We start from the raw sequence: 23,085 nt of genomic DNA on the forward strand, positions 1-23,085 counted from the left end.
TTTGTTGTTACTGTGTGCAATGTTCTCTTGGTTCTGCTCACTTCACTTTGCATCAGTTTATGTAAGTCTTTCCAGATTTTTCTGAAAACTTCCAGTTCATCATTTTTATAGCACATTAGTGTTCCATCACAATCATATATCACAATGGGTTCAGCCATTCTCCAATTTGTGGACTTCCCCTCAGTGTCCAATTCTTTGCCATCACAAAAAGGGCTGCTATATTTTTGTAAAAATAGATCCTTTTCCTTTTTCTTTTTTAAAAATCTCTTTGGGATACAGACGAAGTAGTAGTGCTAAACTTCTTTAGGTCATCTGCAATAGCTGCCTCCACCTTCTCTCCTCTCCTTCAACTCTTTGCAATCTGGCTTCTGAGCTTATCATCAATCAAAACTATTCTCTCCAATGTTACCACTGATCTCTTAGAAGCCAAATTCAATGTTTTTTTGAATCCTCATCCTTCTGGACTCCTTTGTGGCCTTTCATCTTGGTGATTGCTCTTTGGATACTTTCTTCTCTTTGGGTTTTCAGGATACTGCTTTCTCCTGGTTCTCCTATTACCTAGCTCACTGCTTTTCATGCTCCTTTGCTGGAACTTCTTCCAGATCATGACTGCTAATTGTGTCCCACAAGACTTTGCCTAGGGTCCACTTCTTTCTCTATACTATTTTACTTGGTGATCTCATCAGCTCCCATCAATTCACTTAAAATCTTTATGCTAATGATATCTCTTATCTAGCCCTAATTTCTCTGCTCGACTGTTTTACACCTCAAACTTCCTATTAGCATTTTTGAACTGGCCATTCTGTAGATTTTAAATTCCACATGTCCAAAAGGGAACTCATCATCTTTCCTTCCAAACCTCCCTTCCTTCCGAACTTATCCTATTACTGTTGAGGGTATTACCATTATCTCAAATTACCAAAGCTTACAACCTAGGTGTCATTTTTTACTTTTTGCTGCCTCTCACGTCCATCTCCCATTTCCAATCTGTTGCCAAGGCCTGTAGATTTGATCTTTGTAACATCTTTTGTATACCACTCCCTCTTATCTCTTTTGAAACTGCCACTACCCTAGTGGAAGCCCACATCAACTCACACCAGGACTATTACAACAACTTGCCAGTTGATTTGCCTGCCATAAGTTTCTCCCCTTCCCAGTCCTTTCAGCTACCAAACTGATGTTCCTAAAGCACAAATCTGATCATGTAACTAGAGGTTCTGAGCTCCTGCCCAGAACATACCCTCTCTGAGCCTCAGTTTCTCTATTTGTAAAATGAGTACATTAACACCCACTCACGAAGTTGCAAAGATTAAGTGAGTTATATATGAATATAGCATTTGTAAGTATTCAAGTGTTATAGAAACATGTGCTATTATCAAGACCCAAGCATTAGGCCCTCATCAAATATTTAGTAAATATTCAGTGAATTTTAGTGAGCTATCTTGGTTTACTCGGCTTTGGGACTTCTCTCAGTTGGATCTGAATAGAAGCAGGATATAAAGAGATGAGAATAAAGGCAATAGTTTTTAGACTTATTATATGTACTTTGTTTAAGGAACAATACATTTTAGAGCTTCAGTTTTCCCAGATGAAAGGTATATTCTTTGATGTATAGTTACTGCCTCTACTGTTTTCAGGTTTATAAAGCTTATTCCTTACAACCCTGGGAGGCTGATAGGACAAAAAACATTAACAATCACTTGATAGATAAGCAAACAGGTTTAGCAAGATGGAATGATTTCCTCAAGAGCAACACTATGAGTTAGGCTGCATAAGTATTATTATTTTACAGATGAGAAAACTGAGGCTGGGGAGGGGAAGAAGATTATTTAAGGCCACACAGCTAGTGAAAGTTACATCCTATATTGGAACCCAGCTCTCCTTATTTCAGTTCTAGTAGTGAAGAATGGGAATTTGCTTTTTATCTTTTTTTTTAAGCAAAGGTTGTAGTAAAATTCTATGTAAATTCAAGAGGTGGGTAGCCACTATAATTTCTGGGGGTGTTGGGGAAGAAGGTATAATATAGGTGGAGCATTGTGGTCAGTACTGGGGCTCTCAGTTAGCATGCAATTATTTTTAAAAAATATTTACTTTTTTCCCAATTACATATAAAAACAACTTTTAACATTTGTTAAAAAAAATTTTTTTAAATCTAATTTCTCTCTCTCCCTCTCCTCCTGGTTCATTTGAGAAGGCAAGCAATTTGGTATACATGCAACATGCATTAAGAGATGCTCAGGGCCAGCCTAGATTTGTAAAAATGCACTCCATCTCCATCTTCTTATGGAGATGTTGACACTTACTGTAGGCAGTGGCCGAGTCTCGGTCACTCCGGCTTCCTCCTAGGAACATGGTCATCGAGGTATATGGCACATGGTAACACTGCAGAAACAAGATTCCATGGGTACTAGGATCTCTAACTCTCCTGTACACCGCTTGCCCTGTTTTCCTTCCCTGGGCCCTGTAGCACAAAGGTAGTGACAGATACTTCTAGACACAGAATAGCTCTGTTCTTTCATTCTTGATTGGATGTCCTGCCAGGGGACCACCCAAATTGCCAATGCAAATAGAAATAATAAGGACAGACAACTCTCCATATCCAGTGGTAACTAGCTCATTTTGCCCATTAATTGCTTTCTGTCCCAACAACTTTTTCCTTTCCACTCTCCCATCCTTACTTTGCCCCCATCTTCCTACAAGTTTGCACTTTATCCCATAATGGTAGAGCTGGAAGGAACCTTAGATACATACCATCTAATTCAAACCTTCCACCCTTCTTGTCTTCTCTGTAATATTTGACCCTCTCCTCTTGGATACCACTTGATTTTGTGTGTGTGTGTGTGTGTGTGTGTGTGTGTGTGTGTGTGATATGGCTTTCTTGGTTCTCCCATCCATCCATCTATTCAACTATGAATATTCTACAGAGCTGTGTTGCAGGTATTCTCCTCTTCTCACTACATTCTTAAGGACCTCATCAACTACTGTAATTGAATTGTCATTTTTACACAGTGGCTCCCACTTCTATATATCTAGCTTTGGTTTCTCTCTAGAGCTCTACTCCTGTATCACCACTGCTGACATTTCAAAGTGAATGACCCCATAGACATCTCAAACTCAACATTTCCAAATTTGAACTTACCCAAATACATCTCTTCTGAATTTTATGATTTCTGTCCAGGGTACCACAGGATTTCCAGTTCCACTGAGCCATACTTGGGCTCTCTTGTGGGTCCATATGTCTAATCAGTTACCAAGTCTTTTCCATCCTACCTCTACAACACTGGTTGTGTCTGACCCCTTTTCTCTATTCACATGGCCACTACCTTAATTTATGCCCTCATCGCCATTTTTAAAAAAACCCTTACCTTCCATCTTGGAGTCAATATTGTATATTTGGTTCCAAGGCAGAGAGCAGTAAGGGCTAGGCAATGGAGGCTAAGTGGCTTGCCCAGGGCCACACAGCTAGGAATTATCTAAGGCCAAATTTGAACCCAGGACCTCCTGACTTCAGACCTAGAGCTCTATCCACTGTGCTACCTAGCTGCTCCTGGACTCTCATTACCTTTTGCCCAATCGATTGCAATAACTTCTTCAATGGTCTCCCTACCTTATCTCTCCCCTCTCCAATCCACCCTCTACATAGCTGCTAAAGTAAGAGTGTGGAAGCACAGGTCTGACCATGTCCATCTCCTGCTCAAGAAACTCCAGAGGTTTCCAAATTGCTCTAAGATCAAATATAATTTCCTCTGTTTGGCACTTAAAGCCCTTTACAAGCTGGCTCCATCCCAAGTTTATTACAAATTATTGTCCTTCATGTACTCTTAGAAACAATCAAACTAGCTATCTTGCTGGTCCTTCACACACAACATTCCATTACCCCTGTGTCCTAGCCTTTTCACAGGCTGTCCTCTAATGTTTGGGATATGCTCTCTTTTCACCCCCACTTCTGAAAACTCCTGGCTTCCTTCAAAATTGTGCTCACACATTACCTTACCTAAGGTCTTGCTTGATCTGCCTAGCTACTAGCATGTCCCAAATCACTTTATATTTTGTTGTTGTTCAGTCATTTCACTTGTGTCCAACTCTTTATGACCCTATTTGAGGTTTTCTTGGCAAAGATACTACAGTGGTTTTGCCATTTCCTTCTCAAATTCATTTTATAGGCAACAAAACTGAGGCAAACAGGGTTACGTGATTTGCCCATGATCACACAGCTAGTGTCAGATTTGAACTCAGGAAGATGAGTTTTCATGACTCCAGATCCAGCACTCTATCCACTGTGGCACCTAGGTGCTCCTCATTTATATTTTACTTTTTATATATTTGGTTAAAACTCATATGTGCACATGTTATTTACCTACGTGGAATGTAAATTCCTTGAGGGTGGGAATCTTTTTTTTTTTTTAATTTTTGCCTTTGAGTCCCCAGCACTTAGAACATAGTAGGTGATTAATAAAGGTCTCTTGCTTGTTTGATTACTGATGAAGGAACCTGAGTCCCAAAGAGTGTGATTTGCTCATAGACAAGTGGTAAATCAGAGGCAGAAATGGGACTAGAACTTAGACCCTCTGACTCGCATTCTAGCATCCATTCTGGTGTTCTTGGCACCATACCACCTGGAAAGTTTTGAATCTCCCTCTCCCTCCCTCCATGCCACCCCTGATTCATTCTTTCTTGTAGTACAAATTTTGCATTCCCAGGATCCCAAGTGTTCCATGACCCCAAAGCTCTTGGAACTACCTTACACTCAGACATGTCTGGAAGACACAGTAGGTGATCAGGTGCCAGAAGAACTTCCAGGAGGTGGGTAGGGTGTCAGAGAGTGTAAACCAGAGGAGACAGTACAGCAAGACACCAAAGGGGGTAGAGCCCAAAACCCTGTGAAACAGAGAAAGAAGAGGGACAGGGCACAGAGGTCATGGACAGAATCCTGGCTCCAGAATCAAGAGACCTGGGTTCTAGTCGTGTCTTAGAAAATAACTTGCTAAAAAAAAGGGGGTAGGGGATGGTACAGCTAGATACAGCACCAAGCCTAGAGATGGGAGGTCCTAAGTTCAAATCTGACCTCAGAAACTTTCTAGCTGTGTGACCCTGGGCAAGTCACTTAACCCCAATTGCCTAGACCTGGCCACTCATCTGTCTTAGAAATGATGCCAAGAGAGAAGATAAGGGTTTTAAAAGAAGAAAGAAAATAACTTGCTGTGTGACCTTGGGCAAATCATTCTTCCTTTATGGGCCTCGATTTCATTCTCTGTAAAATGTATCTCCCCTAGCATTTAGCACATTCCTATACATACAGTAGCTATTTAATGTTTTTTTTTTATTTTTTATTTAAATGAAGATATTGCATGCTTTCTAAAATATTTCTTATCTCTCACATTCTTTGACTTAAGGCCACACCACACACACAGAGCTCTGACACTTTATATACTAAGGTCCCTTCCAGTTCTGACATTCTGTTTTTTGTTTTTTTTTAAACCCTTCTTTTCATCTTAGAATCACTACTATGTATTGATTCCAAGACAAAAGAAAGGTAAGGGCTATGCAATGGGGGGTTGTCACTCTGTGTTTCAAGGTTTCTTCTAGCTGACGTTTTATTTTCCAGGTCCCTGTAGTTCTTCTGACATTCTAGGTTTTATTTTTTAAGGTCCCTATCAGTTACGATATTCCATGTTTTATGATATTCTAGGGCCCTCCTGGTACTGACACTGTATTCTGTGACCTAACCTGAAGGAAATCTTATGCTCCACCTGATGGATATTTGTTCAGCTCAGGATGGATGGGTGTTTGGGGGGGACACAGAGAGACTTCAATTAATTGGAATCCAACTAAATGGCAGCTCAAATAATTGAAATTTTCTTCACTTTAAGGATTAACAAATTAGCCATTGACTGTAATTTACTCAAGCAAACCTCTGGGAGATTTCCTCCACTGTGGCTACTGAATCACTGAAGGGAGCTTGACAAATAAAGCAAGATTCATGGAAGTTTAGCATTCCATTCATATTCAATTAGAAATCTAGACTTTGGCATTTTGGAGAACTTCCTCTGGGAAAACTGGAAGAGTTTCTGGTTTTCCCTTCAGTTATTCTTCCAAATGAAGTTTGCAAACCACCCCCCATCAATGCATCAAGACTTGCTTCAGATCATGGCTCTTAGAGCTAGAAGGGTCCTCAAGGGATTATGGGGTCCAGCCCCCTGCCTTAGGGGCAGACACGACACTATCTTAATTTTGTAAATTCTCATTGACTTCTAAGCTCCTTGAGGGAAGGGAATGATGGTCTTTTGTTTTTTTGTTTTCTTTTGTATCCCTAGTATCTAGCATAGTGCCTGGCACTTAGAAGGGGCTTAATAAATGTTGATTGATTGATTGTAGATAACATAGCTGAGGTCCAAAGGGAGGAAGCAGCCTGCCCCAGATGCAATAGCTTACAAAGTTCCTCACATGCAGAGCTGCCTCTATGAAGATGCCATCCAAGGTCAGAGGACTTTAAGAGCTCTAATACTAGGACATCTTTTGGAATTTGTCCAGGAAAAAAATATACTTCATGGAAACCCCACTGGGACTATTACAACTTACACTTATTTCTGTGGTTTTAAAGTGCTTTATCTCTATTATCTCATTTGTTACTCACAACAGCCTTATGAAGCCTTGGGCAGACCCTGTGAAGTGAGCAGGATTATTATCCCTAAATTAAAGGTGAGAAAGCTGAGACCTAGAGAATCAGACTGTCTGACCTGGTAGGCATCTCAAAGACCATTTAGTTTAATCTCCTCATTAATAATAATAACTTCCATTTAAATGGCACTTTAAGGTATAATATCTTGTTTGATCTTCACAACTTTGAAGTAGGTGTGAGAATTATTCCTGTTTTCTAAATGAGGAAACTGAGTCTGAGAAAGTTTAAGTGACTAGCCCAGGATCACATAGCTAATAAATAGCCGAGGTAGGATTTGAACTCAGGTCTTTATGACTAAGTCCAGAGCTCTTGGTGCCTCACTTTGCAAAGAAGGAAACTAAAACCGGTTTCAATTCTTTTTTTTTTCTCCTTAGCCCTTATTTTCTGTTTTAGTAACAATTCTAATACAGGAAAGCCAGGGCTAGGCAAACAGGATTAAGTGACTTGCCCAGGGTCATACAACTAGAAAGTATCCAACGTCAAATTTGAACTCAAGCCTGGTGCTCTATCAACTGAGTCACCTAGCTGTCCAGGTTTTAATCCTTTAAAGCCTACTTCAAAAACTACCATTTTCATGAAGTCTTTAATCAGGAACCGACTTTCCTTTCAGACCTCACAAGGCACTTTGCTTTGTATCCTTCTAAGGCGGTTACCATATCATACTTTCTGGACTTATCTTACAGTATTTTCCTACCTCTGCTCTGGGCCCTAGTGAAGCTGTACTATTATATTTACCCCAAAAGGGGAAAATCCAACTGGTCCTTACTAGGTTATAACCTTGTGTCCTATGTAAACCAGTATCATGCTAGCATACTGTAAGTGATTTAAAAAGATTTATTGAATTAATGGCTCCATGACTAGCATTCATTTCTCCTGACTCCTAATCAAGGCTATCAAGGGGGAAAATGGCAAGAGCCCCCAAGTGGAGTCCAGTTTGAGTATGTAGCTTTCTCCTACCATGTCCTTGCTTGGTAAGACTGTTTATTCTTGAGAAAATTTGAATCTCTCCTCTTGTGGTTGAGGAGTCAAGAATTTCCCTGAACTTGACACTTTAGCTCCTTGTCCTCTCTACGCTAGCTGGGTCAATGTACTTCCTCACCTTGCTTCTTAGGATCCTCAGCTTTGTGCATAACTCATCCCATGGATCACCTCCTTTCTTGATCATCCTAGTTATAAATGTTCTCTCTCTCACCTTAATTCCTCTCATATTTATGTATCTGTTTATATGCCGTAGTCTCCGAAAAAAATATATGCTCCCTGAGAACAGGCACTAGAGCCTTGAAATAGGCATTTAATACATTTTTGTTTAATTAAATTTCTTCAAATAGTCAGTGTCATATCTGAACTCAAAATCTTTCATTATTTTCTTCTATATACTGATTAAAGCTCAAACTCCTTTTCCTGGCATTCAAGAATTTCCGCAAACTGGTGCCACCCTACCTTTATATATTAACATAGTATTCCCTTAGGCACACCCTAGAAAAACTCTCTGCCCCTATATATACTCTATGCTCCTGAACCTTTGTTTGGGCTTTTTCCTCTGATTGGAATATGTTCCTTTCCCACTTTGCCTATTTGTTTCTTTTTTTTTCCTTTAAAGCCCAAATTAAATGAGGACTCTTCCAAGAAGCCTTCCCTCTCCTTCTAGTCAATAACCATAGAACTTTGTCTGGATCCCCTCTAGTACACCTGACATGTACTATTATATTTGTGTCTTATTCCCCTATTTGATATGAAGGTAGGTCCAAGTCTCATCTAAACTTTGTACTAGGGCCTAGCTTGGTGCTTGCCACACAGTTGGTGCTTAATATAGCCATTTGTTGAATGACTCCATTTTCAAGCATCCAGTGGTAGAGAGGGATCTGGAATTGTGCTCTTCCCCAACCCACAAGACCCGGCTTGCTCACTCACCACGGAATCAGTTTGCCACACTTCCTCCGGGGACTCTTGCTCACCAGGTAGCCAATGATGGGGTCAGATACTGAATCCCATGCTCGACCGATGAAGATAACAGAGGAGGCCCAGAAGGGATCCAGCTGGAATGAAATGAAGAGAGACCAGGGTTTGGTCACAGGGGACAATGGATGTAGTCCCCTGGAAATAGACCAGAGAACTGTCCTTGACTTGCTGGGTGAGCACAGACAACTCATTTCAGTTCTCTGAGGCTCAGGCTCCCCATCTTGAAAATGGAGACAATGACAATCTGCTTTTCTTCTATCATGACTATGTGTCAAAGCATTCTGTAAACCTCTGACATCCAAATCAGAGGGATGAGATATGGAAAGGAGAGGAGACGGGAGGAGGGAAAGGTCTAGTTTCTATTCCTGGCAGTCATTGACTTTCTAGGTGATGTGATTCACTTTGTCTTTTTAACTTTAGTTTCCCTATCTATACAAGGAAAAGATTGAATTAGCTAGTTCCTTTTCCCTCTTACAATCAAAATCAAAGGTCCCTCCACCTCTGACAAGATGTACAGGTTCTGTATTCTAAGGTTCCTTCCATTTGTATGAGAAGGAAGGGAGAATAAAGAAGAAGCTGCACTAACTCTAAAAATTACAGTTCTGTGATTATGCACAGGTAAATTGTTTTGGTATTAAGAGGTGTGTGTTGTTAGAACAGAAAATGACAGTCAGTTTAGAAGGAACTCCTTACCCTGGAAAAATCCACAAAGTAGTGGAAACTCCTCTGGATAATAGGGAGTTGGATATACACAGCAATGATGTAGTCAAAAAGGGGTAATGGAAACTATTTGATCAGATGGGGAGAAGGGAGAGAGGAGGACAGGGAAAGGGAGGGAGAAGTAAGAAAACGAAGAGAGGAAGAAAAAAAAGAAAAGAGGAAAGGTTTTTAGGACTTGGTTAGGCACAAAAATTGCAGCTTTAGTTTCATCAGCCTTTAAATGAAATTTACGATTTTCAACTATTTAAAAATATGATTCCAAGGTGAGGTCTATAGGTTTCACCAGACATCAAAAGGGAACCACGTTACCAAAAAATTAAAAATGTTAAGAAACACTGGGACGAAGAGAGGTGAAGAGAGGAAAAGGGAAGAATGGGGGAACTTGAGAGAATAGTAAGGAAAGGAAAGACACTGAGGGAAAGGAGGAGGGGAGGAAGGAGAGGAGAGAAGAAAAAGGGAATTATAGGAATAAAGAGAGGAGGGGAAGGAGGAGAGAGAGAAGGAGGAGAAATAGGATTGATAAAGGAGGGAAAAGAGATGAAGAGGAAGGTGAAGGGATGCAAATACTAATTGGTGAGAAGTCATCACTCTTTTAGGGTAAAGTGTGCTTCCTTCTCTAGCTAGCAGGAGTAAAAGGTTTTTGCTGCTTTCTTTAAAAAAAAAAGGAACTAACAGAGTTCAAAAGCCCCTGGTAAAGCACAGGTCTTTGCCCAAGCAGTAAAGGTTTGGGACTGTAGGCTTCCTGTGTGTGCCAAGGGTCTAGAAGCTGTGCAGCATGGGCATGACAGTAGGTGTTATAATAAACTTTGGGGTGGCTCCTCAGTAATCAGAAATGGAAGTCCCAGCAGGTTTTTGCTAGCTTCACATCCATACCTTTTCCCCTCTATTGATATTGCTCAGTAACCTCTCTGCCTTTGAGGTTTATTTAATCTATCACCCAGTCAAAAGTGGGTGATTGTTGTATTTTGACCTCCAAGACACTACTCTTTTTTCCTCAATTAGTTCAGTGCTTGGCCTATAATTTTTCTTTCCTTTTCAAATCTGTCCTCATAATATGGAACCTCAACTTACAACCAAATACTCCTTTAAACATTTTTTTAAAAAGACTTATCAGGCTCCTCCTTTATTTCTCTTTTTAAACTCCAGTTTGGATGACCAAGGCCAATCCCCAGTAAATCCCCTGAGCTTTCCCAGACCCAGAGGCATGATGATGGCAGCAGTGTGCTTGACCTCACTGGCCAGCTCAGGCTTCTTCCTCTTCCTCATTGCTTTCATCCATCATAACTGAAGGTACCATTGGGAAGGCTGTACACGCAGATCACCTGCTTGTTGGGGTTGCTCTGAGCCCTTGTCCAGCTTCATGCAGATATCAATGCACAGGATGCCCCAGGTGCTTTCCATGTTCAGACTGATCTGGCTGGCAAACTCATTGGACTTGAACTGCTGGGTGACCAGGATGATGTGGTGAGCAGAGTCTTTGGTGTGGTAGTGGGACATGTACCCAAACTTGAGGTACTCCAAACCGGCCAGCAATGCACAGCAGGTCCAGTGGGCCAAATTGTAGCTGTTGTTTTTCAGCTCTGCAGTGATGACTGCCCCCTGCTGAGAGTCCAGCTTCTGGTGCCACACAATTGCAGTGCCTGGAATTACACTCATTCTGAGCTACATGTTGATAAAGGATACTTCTCCACTGGCCCCTCTCATCATTCCATCATGCTCAGGGTGGACAATGAGGTCAATGTCTTCTCCAAGTTTCTACCTCCAGTACCAGTACACCACTGAGGCAATTTTGACTTTGTTCCTGTTGTCCTCCACAAAGGGATTTGGGTAGGGAAACATATCTTTCCTTTCCCATATGCAGGCACTGCTGGGAGAAGTTGTGATTAATGTAGGTGGCTTCCATGTCAAGGTTCCAGAGCAAGTTGAAGGAGTTGCTATCATCCTGAGGGGCTCATTGGCAGTCTCACTTGCCATGAGGAGCTTAAAGTCTGAGCTGTCTCTTTTGTCAAAAAAGTTTGGACTCAACTGTCTGGTCAACAATATCCCAGGAATAGACCAAGTCAATGCAGCTCATCAATGTGACCAAAATGGCATCCTCAGCAAACACATTACCCTGAGTTTTTGCCATTTTTCAGATGATGGGGTCATCCATGGTGGTGACAGTGTGGAAAATGTGATTGATGCTCCTCAGAGGCTTCTCATTCCTCATGATGATGCAGTCAGAGGCTTTATCGTGGTATTCCAAGGCTCCACAGTGCTTAATGTCCTGTGGCTCTGAAACCTCCAAATAACACATCAACTGAGGGAAATCCATTTCTTCTTTCACTTCCTAGTTACTGTGGACTTCCACCAAAGAATCCCCTGGCTTCCGGGATTTACAATCCCACTTATGCCTCACTCCAAACTGCTTTTGGAACTTCTTCTGCAGACATATGCAGTCTCTCTCTTTCTGCACTCTTGGGCAAAATCTACAGGTTGAATTGTAGCATGTTTCTTTGGTCCTTGTCCACCTGAAGATTCCACTGGGCAAATCTCATTCTATTCCTTCAGTAGGCAGTCTTTTGGGTCTGGGTTGTGTCAACAAGCTAGAAGCTAGTCTTGTCCTCCCTGTGGAAATAAGCATACTGGCTTCCACCACCAAACTGGGAAGAATACTTATTGGTGTCCCTCTTATCCTGGTAGGTGGCCCCTGTCTAATCTGCAACCTTTCTCTTTTACTGAACAGGGCTGATAGGACATGTCCCATAACTGTTCAGGTACAGTACAGGGGTCCTAGCCCAAGGGGTTGTCCTGGATTACTGGAATCATGAATTTGGCCATCTTCTGACATTTGCTTCAGCCTTGGCCAATCCTGATTCAGACAGATGGTTCCACGTGCAGTCCTGGCATCTGAATTCACTCTCTCACTCCTTTAAACATTCTGACCCCACAGTCCCTCATTATATGGGACAGTTCAACATACATATTGATATTTCTTCAAAAAACCTAACCTCAGAGTTCCCCATTATTCACATAACATACCCCCCTACTCTACCTCAGTCAATACAAAAATGGTCATACCGTTGATCTTCCCATCCCGCAGAAATGCATCATTTCCACATTCAGGGACTCTGAAATTCTCTTATCTCTTCACAATCTAATGTCATTCCACCTTTCTCTGATTGGCAACTCCAAACCCTTTTCTTCACCCATACTATGGCTATTAATCCCTCTCAGTTTTCTCTCAGGCCATCACTCCTACACTAGCTATATTCTCCTCTCTTCTCCATCTTGACTTTGTGGTGAACTAACTCAACTCTACACTTTCCTTTTCTCTTATGTCTACTCTCCTCACTGTATCTTGAGTCTTGTCTTCCCAAACTGGGGAAGCCTGGACTCACTCCCACCATGTGATGCCTTTGTTCCTATACCCGTGCTACTAAACAAAACTAGAGAAAATCATGAAACTGTGCTGATTGGTCCAGTACCAATTTGTTATATAACCTCAGCTCTGTCCTCACTGACGCAAGGCAAGCCTTTTACATCTACTGAATTGACTCACATTCTCACTCAACAACTCTTACAAACTTTTTCATCATTCTTCAAAACTCCACTGGTTCCCCTGCCCCTAACCCTCTCAGCTGAGAACACTTTTACTGAAAAAAATTTACTGAATATTTTTTTGAAATTCATATTTTACTGGAAAAATTGAGGCCATTCACCAAAAACTCCCTTTTTCTCCTTCCTCCTCACCTCACCAGATATCTACTTCCACTCTACACCTCTATAGACATCTTAAACTCAACATGATCAAAATCACACCCATTATCTTTCCCCCTAAAAGCCTCTCCTTCTCCTAACTTCTCAACTACTATTGAAGATATCACTAGTTTCCTGTCACCCAGGCTCACAACCTAAGGGTCACCTTTAATACTTACTTCCCAGCAGCCAAGATGGTAGAGTAAAGAATGTTCTGAGATCACTCAAACCCACCTCCAAACAAATTTTGGTGCAAAAGAACCAACAGAAGACAGACTGAAGCAGGGTTCTAGTCAAAGAAATCAAAGAGGGACAGCAGGGATAGCAGGAAGGACCCATCTCACTGGTGTAGGAGTTGAGAACAGTAGATTCAGCAGTGAGGAGTGCAAGAAAATGACAGAAAAAGTCAACAGCTTAATTCAAAAGCAAAAATTCACCAAAGAAAATAGATTCCTAAAAAGGAGATACAAAACCTTAAACAGGAAAATAACTCTCCAAAAAAGGCAGTATAAAGCCTCAAAGGAGAAAATTACTTTATAAAAATTACAATTGGAAAAATGAAAGCTAATAACTTCATAAAATAGCACAAAATAGTAAAACAACTTCAAAAGAATAAAAAATCAAAGGAAATCTGAAACATCTCACTGGAAAAACAAGTGACATGGAAAATAGATCCTGGAGAGATAATTTAAGAGTCATTAGACTGTCTGAAAGCTATGATAAAATAAAAGTCTGGATATAATATTATAAGAAATTATCAGGGATAACTGTCCTAATGTTCTTGAATAAGAGGGGAAAATAGAAATTTAAAAAATCTACTGATCTCTGCCTAAAAGAGATCTCAAATTTAACAATCCCAAGACTATTATAACCAAATTCCAGAACCCTAAGGCCAAGGAGAAAATACTGAAAGCAGTCAGGGAAAAGATACAATTCAAATACCTTGGAGCCACAATCAGGATTATATAGGATCTAAGAGATTCTACATTAAAGTACTAAAAGGCATGGAAGATGATATTCCACAGGACAAAGGATCTAGGACTATAACCAAAAATCACCTTCCCAGTGACACTCAAGACTATACTCCAGGGGAAGAAATACACATTTAATGGAAAAAAAAAGACTTCTAGGCATTCCTGACAGAATTATCAGAATTGAAAAGAAAATTCAATGATTAAATTTGATACTCAAGAGAACCCTGAAAAGGTAAAAAGAAAAAAAAATTCAAGGGACTCAATGGAGTTAAACTAATATCATTCCTACATGGGAAAGAATTAACTAAGATATCTAAAATATCTAATATATAAGAGATACTTAGGGCTCTTAAGATATTTAAGGTAATTAAGAGAAACAATGTGGTTAAACTAATTGTATTATTACATAAGGTGATAACTAAGATACTTAAGATATCTATGATATTTGAAGTACCTAAGGTACCTAAATTACTTTGGATATTTAAGGTATGGAAGATACTTAAGAACTTTATCACTATTAGGGTAGTGAATAAGATAATACATAGACAGAGAATAGGGAGTCAGTTGAATATTATGGGATGATATCCAAAAACAAAAACAAAAAAACCCAAAGCAAAACAAATCAAGGGATAAGAAAGAGGAATACACTGGGAAAAGAGAAAATGAGAGAAAAATTGGTTAAATTATCTCAGATGAGGAAGTGCATAAGGATCCATATGGGGGGTGGGGAGATGGTGATGGATGATGAAAAAGACTATCCACTGCTATAGAAGAAAAGGACTAAGTCTACTACAAATTGAAGCATGCCATTCTTCACTTTATTTCCTCCATTAATTTTTGTTTAGTGTAAGCAATATGTGTCTTTCACAATATTTTGATCATGGAAATCTATATTGTAGAATAACACATGTACGACCTTTATCATATTATCTGCCTTCTTTGGAAAGGGAGGAGAGTGGGAAGGAGGAAAAGAACATGGATTGCATAATGTCAGAAAACTGTATTGAAAATTGTATCAACATGTAATCTGGGGGAAAAAAACCCTTAAAAAACTCCACCTCACTCCTCACCCCTCGCCCATATCCAGTTTACTGCTAATTTCCATTCATTTTACCTTTGTAACATCTCTCAAACCCCCTCTTCTTCTCTGACACAGCCACAACCCTAATGCAGGCTCTTACCGCCTTATCCCTGGATTATTGTAATAGCCTGATGATTGGTCTGCCTGACACTTCTCTCTCTTAACTTTAGTTCATCCATCCTCCATCCTGCTGTCAAATGGATCCTCTGAAGTGCAGGTCTAAGTCACTCCCTACCCCTATCCTGCCCCCAACTCAATACTCTTCAGTGGTTCCCTAAGTAAAAATAATATGTCAATGAATTGATTATGGATTATAAACTGATTTGATACTCTGCTTGTTGTGCTTACAAAGTATCTTCAGTTTATATTAGTGAAGTGAAGCTCCTAAGTGAATTTCTCTTCAGGGCCAGGTGCAAGGATGCCAAGGAGACTCTTGTTATACAAAAAATTAATTATTTATTGAGAATATAAGGATAAAATAAAAGGATTTCTAACTCTAAGGGATTCTAACTCCACCCAAATAAAACTCTCTGGTTCCACAAGGAACTGCTTCTCCTATTTTCTTATGCTACACTGATCCTTTCTGATCTGACTAACCCAAATTTTCACTATTCTACAATAAACTAAACACTATTATCCTTATACAAAGTATATAACTCTTTTAACTTTGTCTCCAAGTTATAAAAATAACAAAGGCTGCTAGATAAGCCTTAGCAAGAACCAGGTTAGGACTCTGAGCAGGCTCAGAGTCCAAACCAAAGACCAGGCCTTTCTTTTGTCTTCTCAGATATAAAAAACAATTTATGAAACAGCAATAGATAGTCACTAGTGTTTCCCAAGTTGTCAAGTTAATAGCAATTCATTTCTAGGATCAAATATAAAATCCTCAGTCATTCAAAGCCCTTCATAACCTGACTCCTCCTCCTTCATTATCAGCCTTCTTATATTTTAGCCCAATCTTGTCTCCTTGTACTCTTTGATCCAGTATTACTGGTCTATTTGTTGTTTCTTTTACTTAACACTCCATATTCTGACTCTTGGTGTTTTCAATGGCTGTTCCCCATGGCTATACCATTCTCCTCTCCATCTCTGCCTCCTGGCTTCCCTGGCTTCTTTCAAGTCCCTGCTAAAATCATACCTTTTACAAGAATTCTTTCCCAAAGTCCCTTAACACTAGTGTCTCCTCTCTGTTGATTATTCTCAATTTATCTTGTATGTATTTTACTTGCACATTTCTCTCATTAGACTGTGAGCTCCTTAAGAACACAGACTTTCATTTTTGTTTTTGTAAATGTATTTTTGATTGGTACTCATTAGGGAGGTTATTTGCTTTTTTTTCCAGGCCTGTTTCCTCATTTTTAAAATGGGGAGTAGTGATCTCTAAGGTCCCTAGCACTTCTTACAGTCTGTAAATGAGTGTGAGTCTGACTTCATAATAATGATAGTTATAATAACACTTAAAGGTGAAAGCCAGATCTATTGAGCTCTCTTTCCAGCTGCACCTACAACCAAATTCAATATTTCACATGATTATTGATTCATAGCTTACCTCTTATACCAGAGTAAACATAGAAACACAAATTCAAAGCTGGAAAAAACCCTTTGAATGTAGAATATTTGAAAAGGAGACCTTTAGACACAGATTGTCTGAAAAGAAGACTTTTGAATTTAGAAGGTTTGAGGTGACAGAGATTTTATAATGTAAAAATGGTAGCATCTAAACAAGAGATCTTAGAACTGAGGTTCTTTTGTTGGAATATATGGATAGATTTCAAGGAGTTTGTGAACTTAGAACTTTTATTTTTATAATAATATTTCAAAAAAATTGGATTCCTTTGTAATCCTATGCATTTAATTGTAATTATGCATTTAAAAACCTATTTTGAGAAAACATCAATAGTCTTCACCAGATTGTCAAAAGGATATATATATATATATACATATATATATATATATATATACACATATACATATGTATATACATAGAATATCAAAGCTGGAAGGACCTTTGGAATACAGAACATGGAATATCAGAGCTGAAGGAAATGAGGCAGAGAAGGGAGAAGGGAAAAACCTGATCAAAGTTACTTAGTGAACCCAGGTCTCTAGACTCCTATCCCAGGACCCAATATTTCTGCTACCTGGGAATACATCGCAAAATATCAATACCCAATGTAGTTAACATAGAGAGTTACTGACAATGCCAAATAGAAAGTAAGGGCCTTTGATTCATATCCTCCCTGCACATTGGGATCCTCACCTGTACGACGTCTAAGAGGAAGATCTGCAGAAAGAAGGAAATGATATTGCCAGTCAGCTGATATGGGGCGCTTCCCAGGGCATAGCAGATCTTCCTGGATGTGGGCAGTCTTGGTTTTCCCTGGCACCAACATGAAGATCAGTGATCAGTCATTTGCCACCCACAAACATTCCTTTTCCTCATCCCATGCCTCATAAAGATGACTGCTCTCCATCACTCCCTCCTCTCCCCTTCCTAGTTCAGTTTAAGCCAATACCTAATACCACCTCAGTCTTTTTTCCCTCCCAACTGAATCTCTGACTTGAGAACCCCAAGGCCATGGGGAAAGGGATATGATCAACAGCTACCCCCTTACCTTAGAGATACACTCAAACTGGAGCCAATGGACTCCAGATCTCCATTCTTAACCTCAAAGGGAAGCTTGTGACAATTTCTGAGTCAAGAGTAAGGAGACCTGGTTTCTACTCTTGTTTTAACCCCTTATGGTGTAATTCTGGGCAATTCATTATCCCTTCCTGAGCCTTAGTTTCCTTATTTGTAAAATGGATATATCTGTACTCCTGACAGGGCATCACTGGATCATAGAATATAGAACTGGAAGAAACTTTAGTTCAACCTCCTTATTTTACTCAAGAGAAAATCAGAAGGGGCAACTAGGTGGCTTAGATAGAGAGCCAGGCCCAGAGACAGGAGGTCCTGAGTTAAAATCTGGCCTCAGAGACTGCCTTTCTGTGTGACCCTCAGCAAATCATTAAACCCTGTTTGCCTAGCCCTTACCACTCTTCTGTCTTGGGACAGATACTAAATATCAATTTGAAAATGGAAGGAGGAAGGAAGAAAGAAAGGGAAGAAGGAAGGAAGGAAGGGAGGGAGGGAGGGAGGGAGGAAGGAAGGAAGAAAGGAAGGAAGAAAGGAAGGAAGGAAGGAAGGAAGGAAGGAAGGAAGGAAGGAAGAAAGGGAGGAAGGGAGAAAGGAAGGAAGGAAGAAAGGGAGGAAGGGAGAAAGGAAGGAAGGAAGGAAGGAAGGAAGGAAGGAAGGAAGGAAGGAAGGAAGAAAGGGTGGGAAGGAGGAAGAAAGGAGGGAGGGAGGGAGGGAGGGAGGAAGCAAGGAGGGAGGGGGGAGGAAGGAAGGAAGGGAGGAAAGAAGGGAGGGAGGAAAAACAGATGCAGAAAAATGCTGCCCAAGATCCCACAGGCCATTTTGGCAAAACCATAGTGGACTTAGGTCCTGTGACTGTGAAGTTAATATTCTTACCACTCTGCTTCCAATGCAAGGCCATATTGGGGGAAACACTCTGTACTGAAAGGCACTGTAGGCATGGAGCTGTTGTTATAAAGATCATTCTTACATTCCCAAATTTAGCCAGAATATTAAGTTGATGCCCACGGAAGGTCACAGGGGGATATATCCAGGAAACCTGTTCCTATCTATAATGATCATTTGCTCCAGCAAGTCTGGTCACCTTCTTTTTCTTACTGGCTACTATGTACTTTCTCGCCTTCTGGCCTTTACTTATGGGGCTGGAATGCCCTCTTCTTCTCTCCCACCTTTCCTTAAAGAATCAGTTACTGTCTCTGTCTCCTCCAGGAAGCCTTCCATGATCAGCCTAACTAGAAGTATCTTTTCTTCCTGTCTCCCTCATACAACCCACCCTTGACTATCTGTATGTCTCCCCTCAAGGCCTGGTGTTTTTAATGGTCTTTTTATGTATTCATGTTTTATTTTCACAACTAGACTGTTACATCCAGTGCCCAGTAAAGTACCCAATAAGAAATAGGGTGGCTTAGTAGAAAGGGAAGTCTGGCATTAGCAGACCTTGATCTGACTTCTTGTGGCAGTCATTATGGTATTATGATCTGTTCTAGAGGCTGCATTTTCAGAGGAATACCTACAAGCTGGTGTACATTGAGAGGAAGGTGAGAGGGAGAGGAAGATGAGACCATGTCACAAATCCATGGGAGAAACTGGGGATGTTTAACCTGGACAAAAGAGGGCTTAGGGAGAACATGTGGAAAATGGGATATGTCAACTTCCTAAATAAATTGTAATCCCTATCTTCCCATCCCAGGGATTGGAACCAATGGGGAAAGAATATAATAGTAGCATGGAGAAAGCATTGGCTCTGGAGACTGAGGACTCTGACTTAAATGCTGCTAATTACCTATGTGATGTTGAAGAAGTATGGTAATCTATGTGGGTCTCAACTTCTTTATCCTTAAAATGAAGCAGTTAGGCTAGATGACTTTTGAAGCCTCTTTTGATTAACTTTATGTTCCGAAATTAGAGGAGAGCAAACTGGCTCAGATGTCCCACAGAAGGAAGGATTGCTATGGGCCACATACTGAATGCTCTTTTTTTGGAGGTGTTTGAACACTGGTTGGAGGAGAGATGTAGGGGACTCCTGCTTTTGCTGCGGTTGAAGTCATTCTCTAGAGTTTAACAGACTTTCTGGGATCTCTTCTAACTATAAGGGCATATGCCTACCATTTACTGTGTGACCTTGGGAAAGTTATTTGCTCTTTCTGAGTCTCAGTATTTCTCTTCTGTAAAAGGGAAATCATAATCCTAGCTCTGCTTCCCTCCCTCACAGGGGTGCTGTGGAAAAGGGCACTATAAGCGAACGTTGGGAAGGTACTTTGGAATCATAACTGTGTTGTAAAAATGAATAGTTCTTTGTATTGGTGCTATACTCTGGCTTTATAGAGGAGGGTCAATCAGTCAGGAAACATCTACTAAGCATCTTTTATGTGCCAAGTGTTGTGCTAAGAGTGGGGGATATAAAGGCAAAAGATAATTCCTGCTGTTAAGGAGTTCATAGTCTGATGAGGGAGACCATATAACTATTTTAAAACAAACTACAACCAGGAGAAATTGGAGATAATCAAGAAGGAAAGGAAAGGCTTCCTGTGTCAGGTGAGATTTTGTCTGGGACCTTGGAAGTCAGGAGGTAGAGGCAATGGCTCAGGGACCTAGAGAGGCCAGGACAACATGGCCTTCCCAGGAGATAAGTCACACCTCAATCCTTTTAAGGCTTGCTTTGTGAGGCAACAGGGTAGGGACTGGGTGAGCTGCCTCTGGTCACATAGAACAGGAGCTCCAAACCACTCTGATTTCCCTAACAACTGCTAGTGTGTGGGCATGTGTAAAAGTTCTGCTCCTTTCCATACCAGCTGGCACCCCAGGCAGACCCTCCCTGGAGATGGCCCAGTTTCGGAAGGGGGTAGATGTAGGCCTGAATCTGCCATCTCAACTCCAACCCCTTTTTACATACACTCACATACAATGACTTCACATTTCTGATTTATCCGTTCCATTATCCAATTTTGGGGTCACCTCTTACCCTGCCAGAGTGCTTCATAGAAATATATGTATGCTCGCCTTCGCTCTCTCTCTCTCTTACATGTACACAGATACACATGGGCTTACACTTGAAAGCACACACAGACAGAAACAACTCAGTGTTGTAGAAAAAACACATGGATTATAGTCAGAGGACCTGGATTTAAATCCCAATTTTGCCTTTTGTTCTATGACCTTAGTAAATTTATTAAACCTCTCTTGGCCTCAGTTTCCTCACCTGTAAAATAAGGAGGATGGATTAGATGGCCTCTAACATCCCTTCTAGATTAGAATATAGAATACATACACACACACAAATCACATACATATACACATATACATTTTTTTGAAACCTTTACCTTGTCTTAGAATCAATACGGTGTATTGGTTCCAAGGCAGAAGAATTGTAAGGGCTGGGCAATGAGGAGTAGTAGGATAAGTGACTTGGCAAGAATTACACAGCTAGGAAGTATCTGAGTTCACAACCCAGGACTTCCCATCTCTGGATCTTGGCTTTCTAACCACTGAGCAACCTAGCTGCCTCCCCACCACATATACACTGATGATATGATATATACCATGTGTACAAAAACACACCAAATTCAGACTCAAATAGATACAGTATCCTATTGTTTATGCCTGAAAAGAATTTTTAGAGAATTTTAATTCTCATTGAATTATATCTAATTCAATCTTTTCACTTTACAGATGACAGAACTAAAGCTCAGGGAGAAGTGACTTGCCAAAGGTCTCCTAGAGAGCCTGGTGGGCAGATTAGAACCCAACTCTTCTGACTCCCCATCCTATATACACTCAGAGGCAGTATAATGTAGTAGACACTGTGATCGTTTTGGAAGACTTAGGCTCAAATGCCACCACAAACTAGTTGTGTGGCTCTGTAAAAGTCAATTAACTTTAAGGACAAGTAGGCAGTTCAGTGGATTGAGAGCCAGGCCTGGAGACAAGAGGTCCTGGGCTCAATCTGGCCTGAGACACTTCTTAGCTGTGTGTCCCTGGGCAAGTCACTTAGCCCCCATTGCCTAGCCCTTACTGCTCTTCTGCTTTGGAACTGATACTTAGTTTTAATTCTAAGACAGAAAGAAGGGGTTAAAAATGTCAATTAACTGATCTAAGTCTCAGTTTCTACATTTGCAAAACAAGATCCATAGTATCACCTACTTGTCACAGTTGCTGAGAGAATTAAATGTCTATATTTAATGTGGAGCAGCTACATGGTACAGTGGATAAAGTGCTGGGCCTGGAGTCAAGAAGATCTAAGTTAAAATCTGACCTCAGATACTTTCTAGCTGTGTGACCCTGTGCGAGCCACTTACCCCTGTCTGCCTCAGTTTCCTCAGCTGTAATATGAGCTGGAAAAAGAAATGGCACACCTCTTCAGGATCTTTGCCAAGAAAAACCCAAATAGTGTCACAAAGATTCAGAAACAACTGAAATGACTGAAAAATAACATATTTAACATAAAAGGTCCTACAAACCTTAAAGTGCTACCTAAAGAAACCTGATTTGTTATTCCTCCTCTTCTTCCTTCTTTCCACTCAACTGAACAGCCTCTTCCATACAAACCCAGACAGACATAATATAGGCATATTTCTCCATTCTAGATATACATTCATGGGGACACAACCACAGGGTTGATGGCTATACACACAGGACACAAACAGAGGCATAGACATCTGTGTCTGTGTACTGACATACCTCTAAGCACATCCACACAAGCATGGAGTTGACTGCATGGACACACACACACACACACACACACACACACACACACACACACACACACGAGTTTTCATGCAGCAACATTAAACAGAGACAAAGACCAGAACAACATTTATTGGCTTGTGTTATTATAAGCCCCACGGGTGCCCGACCTGGTGCTGAAGACTGTGGGAAGCTGGGAGGGGAAGGGGAGGAGACAAAGGAAAGAAGAAATCCAGCCCCAGTTTTGGAGGAGCTGCCAGTGTTACCAGTAAGTCAGGTCAGGCAGTACTAGATAAGCCAGGGAAGGATGGGAAGGGAGAAGTCTGGAAAGGTTTTGGCCTAGTCTAAGGGAGCATTTAGGAGGAGCTAAGACATGACCCCTTTGGAAGGCATCAAGGCTGGAGTGAGTGGCTTAGATGATAAGGAGTACCAAGCTGAAAAGGGATGATGGGGAGATCTGTGCCCTCAGATTCATTTCACTGTCCTTCAGGTCCAGGACTTCTTGGGTGGTTATGGTCCCATGAGAAGCCAATCCCAGGGAGTTCTTTGGAGAGAAGCTGACTAGAACCCTGACCCAGGAGACTCGCATGGGAGTCCTGGTTTTGTCCTCTTC

General features: G+C 40.8%; 1 protein-coding gene and 1 pseudogene across 4 annotated transcripts in view; both read right to left on the reverse strand.

Moving 5' to 3' along the window:
- The window catches only part of LOC100013133 (sodium-dependent lysophosphatidylcholine symporter 1-like), a 64,273-nt gene that overhangs the window by 34,611 nt on the left and 6,577 nt on the right, over positions 1–23,085 (reverse strand). For all 4 annotated transcript variants that reach the window (XM_056812008.1, XM_056812007.1, XM_056812006.1 and 1 more), the window contains 4 exons: positions 17,412–17,531; positions 8,591–8,715; positions 4,746–4,878; positions 2,304–2,382 (listed from right to left, as the gene is read on the reverse strand). In XM_056812008.1, coding sequence (XP_056667986.1) covers positions 2,304–2,382; positions 4,746–4,878; positions 8,591–8,715; positions 17,412–17,531 — 457 coding nt within the window. The remainder of the gene's footprint in view (positions 1–2,303; positions 2,383–4,745; positions 4,879–8,590; positions 8,716–17,411; positions 17,532–23,085) is intronic.
- On the reverse strand, positions 8,722–13,629 carry LOC100013177 (eukaryotic translation initiation factor 3 subunit D-like; annotated as a pseudogene).

This window comes from Monodelphis domestica, chromosome 1, assembly GCF_027887165.1.
Source record: "Monodelphis domestica isolate mMonDom1 chromosome 1, mMonDom1.pri, whole genome shotgun sequence".
Taxonomy (NCBI): Eukaryota; Metazoa; Chordata; class Mammalia; order Didelphimorphia; family Didelphidae; genus Monodelphis; species Monodelphis domestica.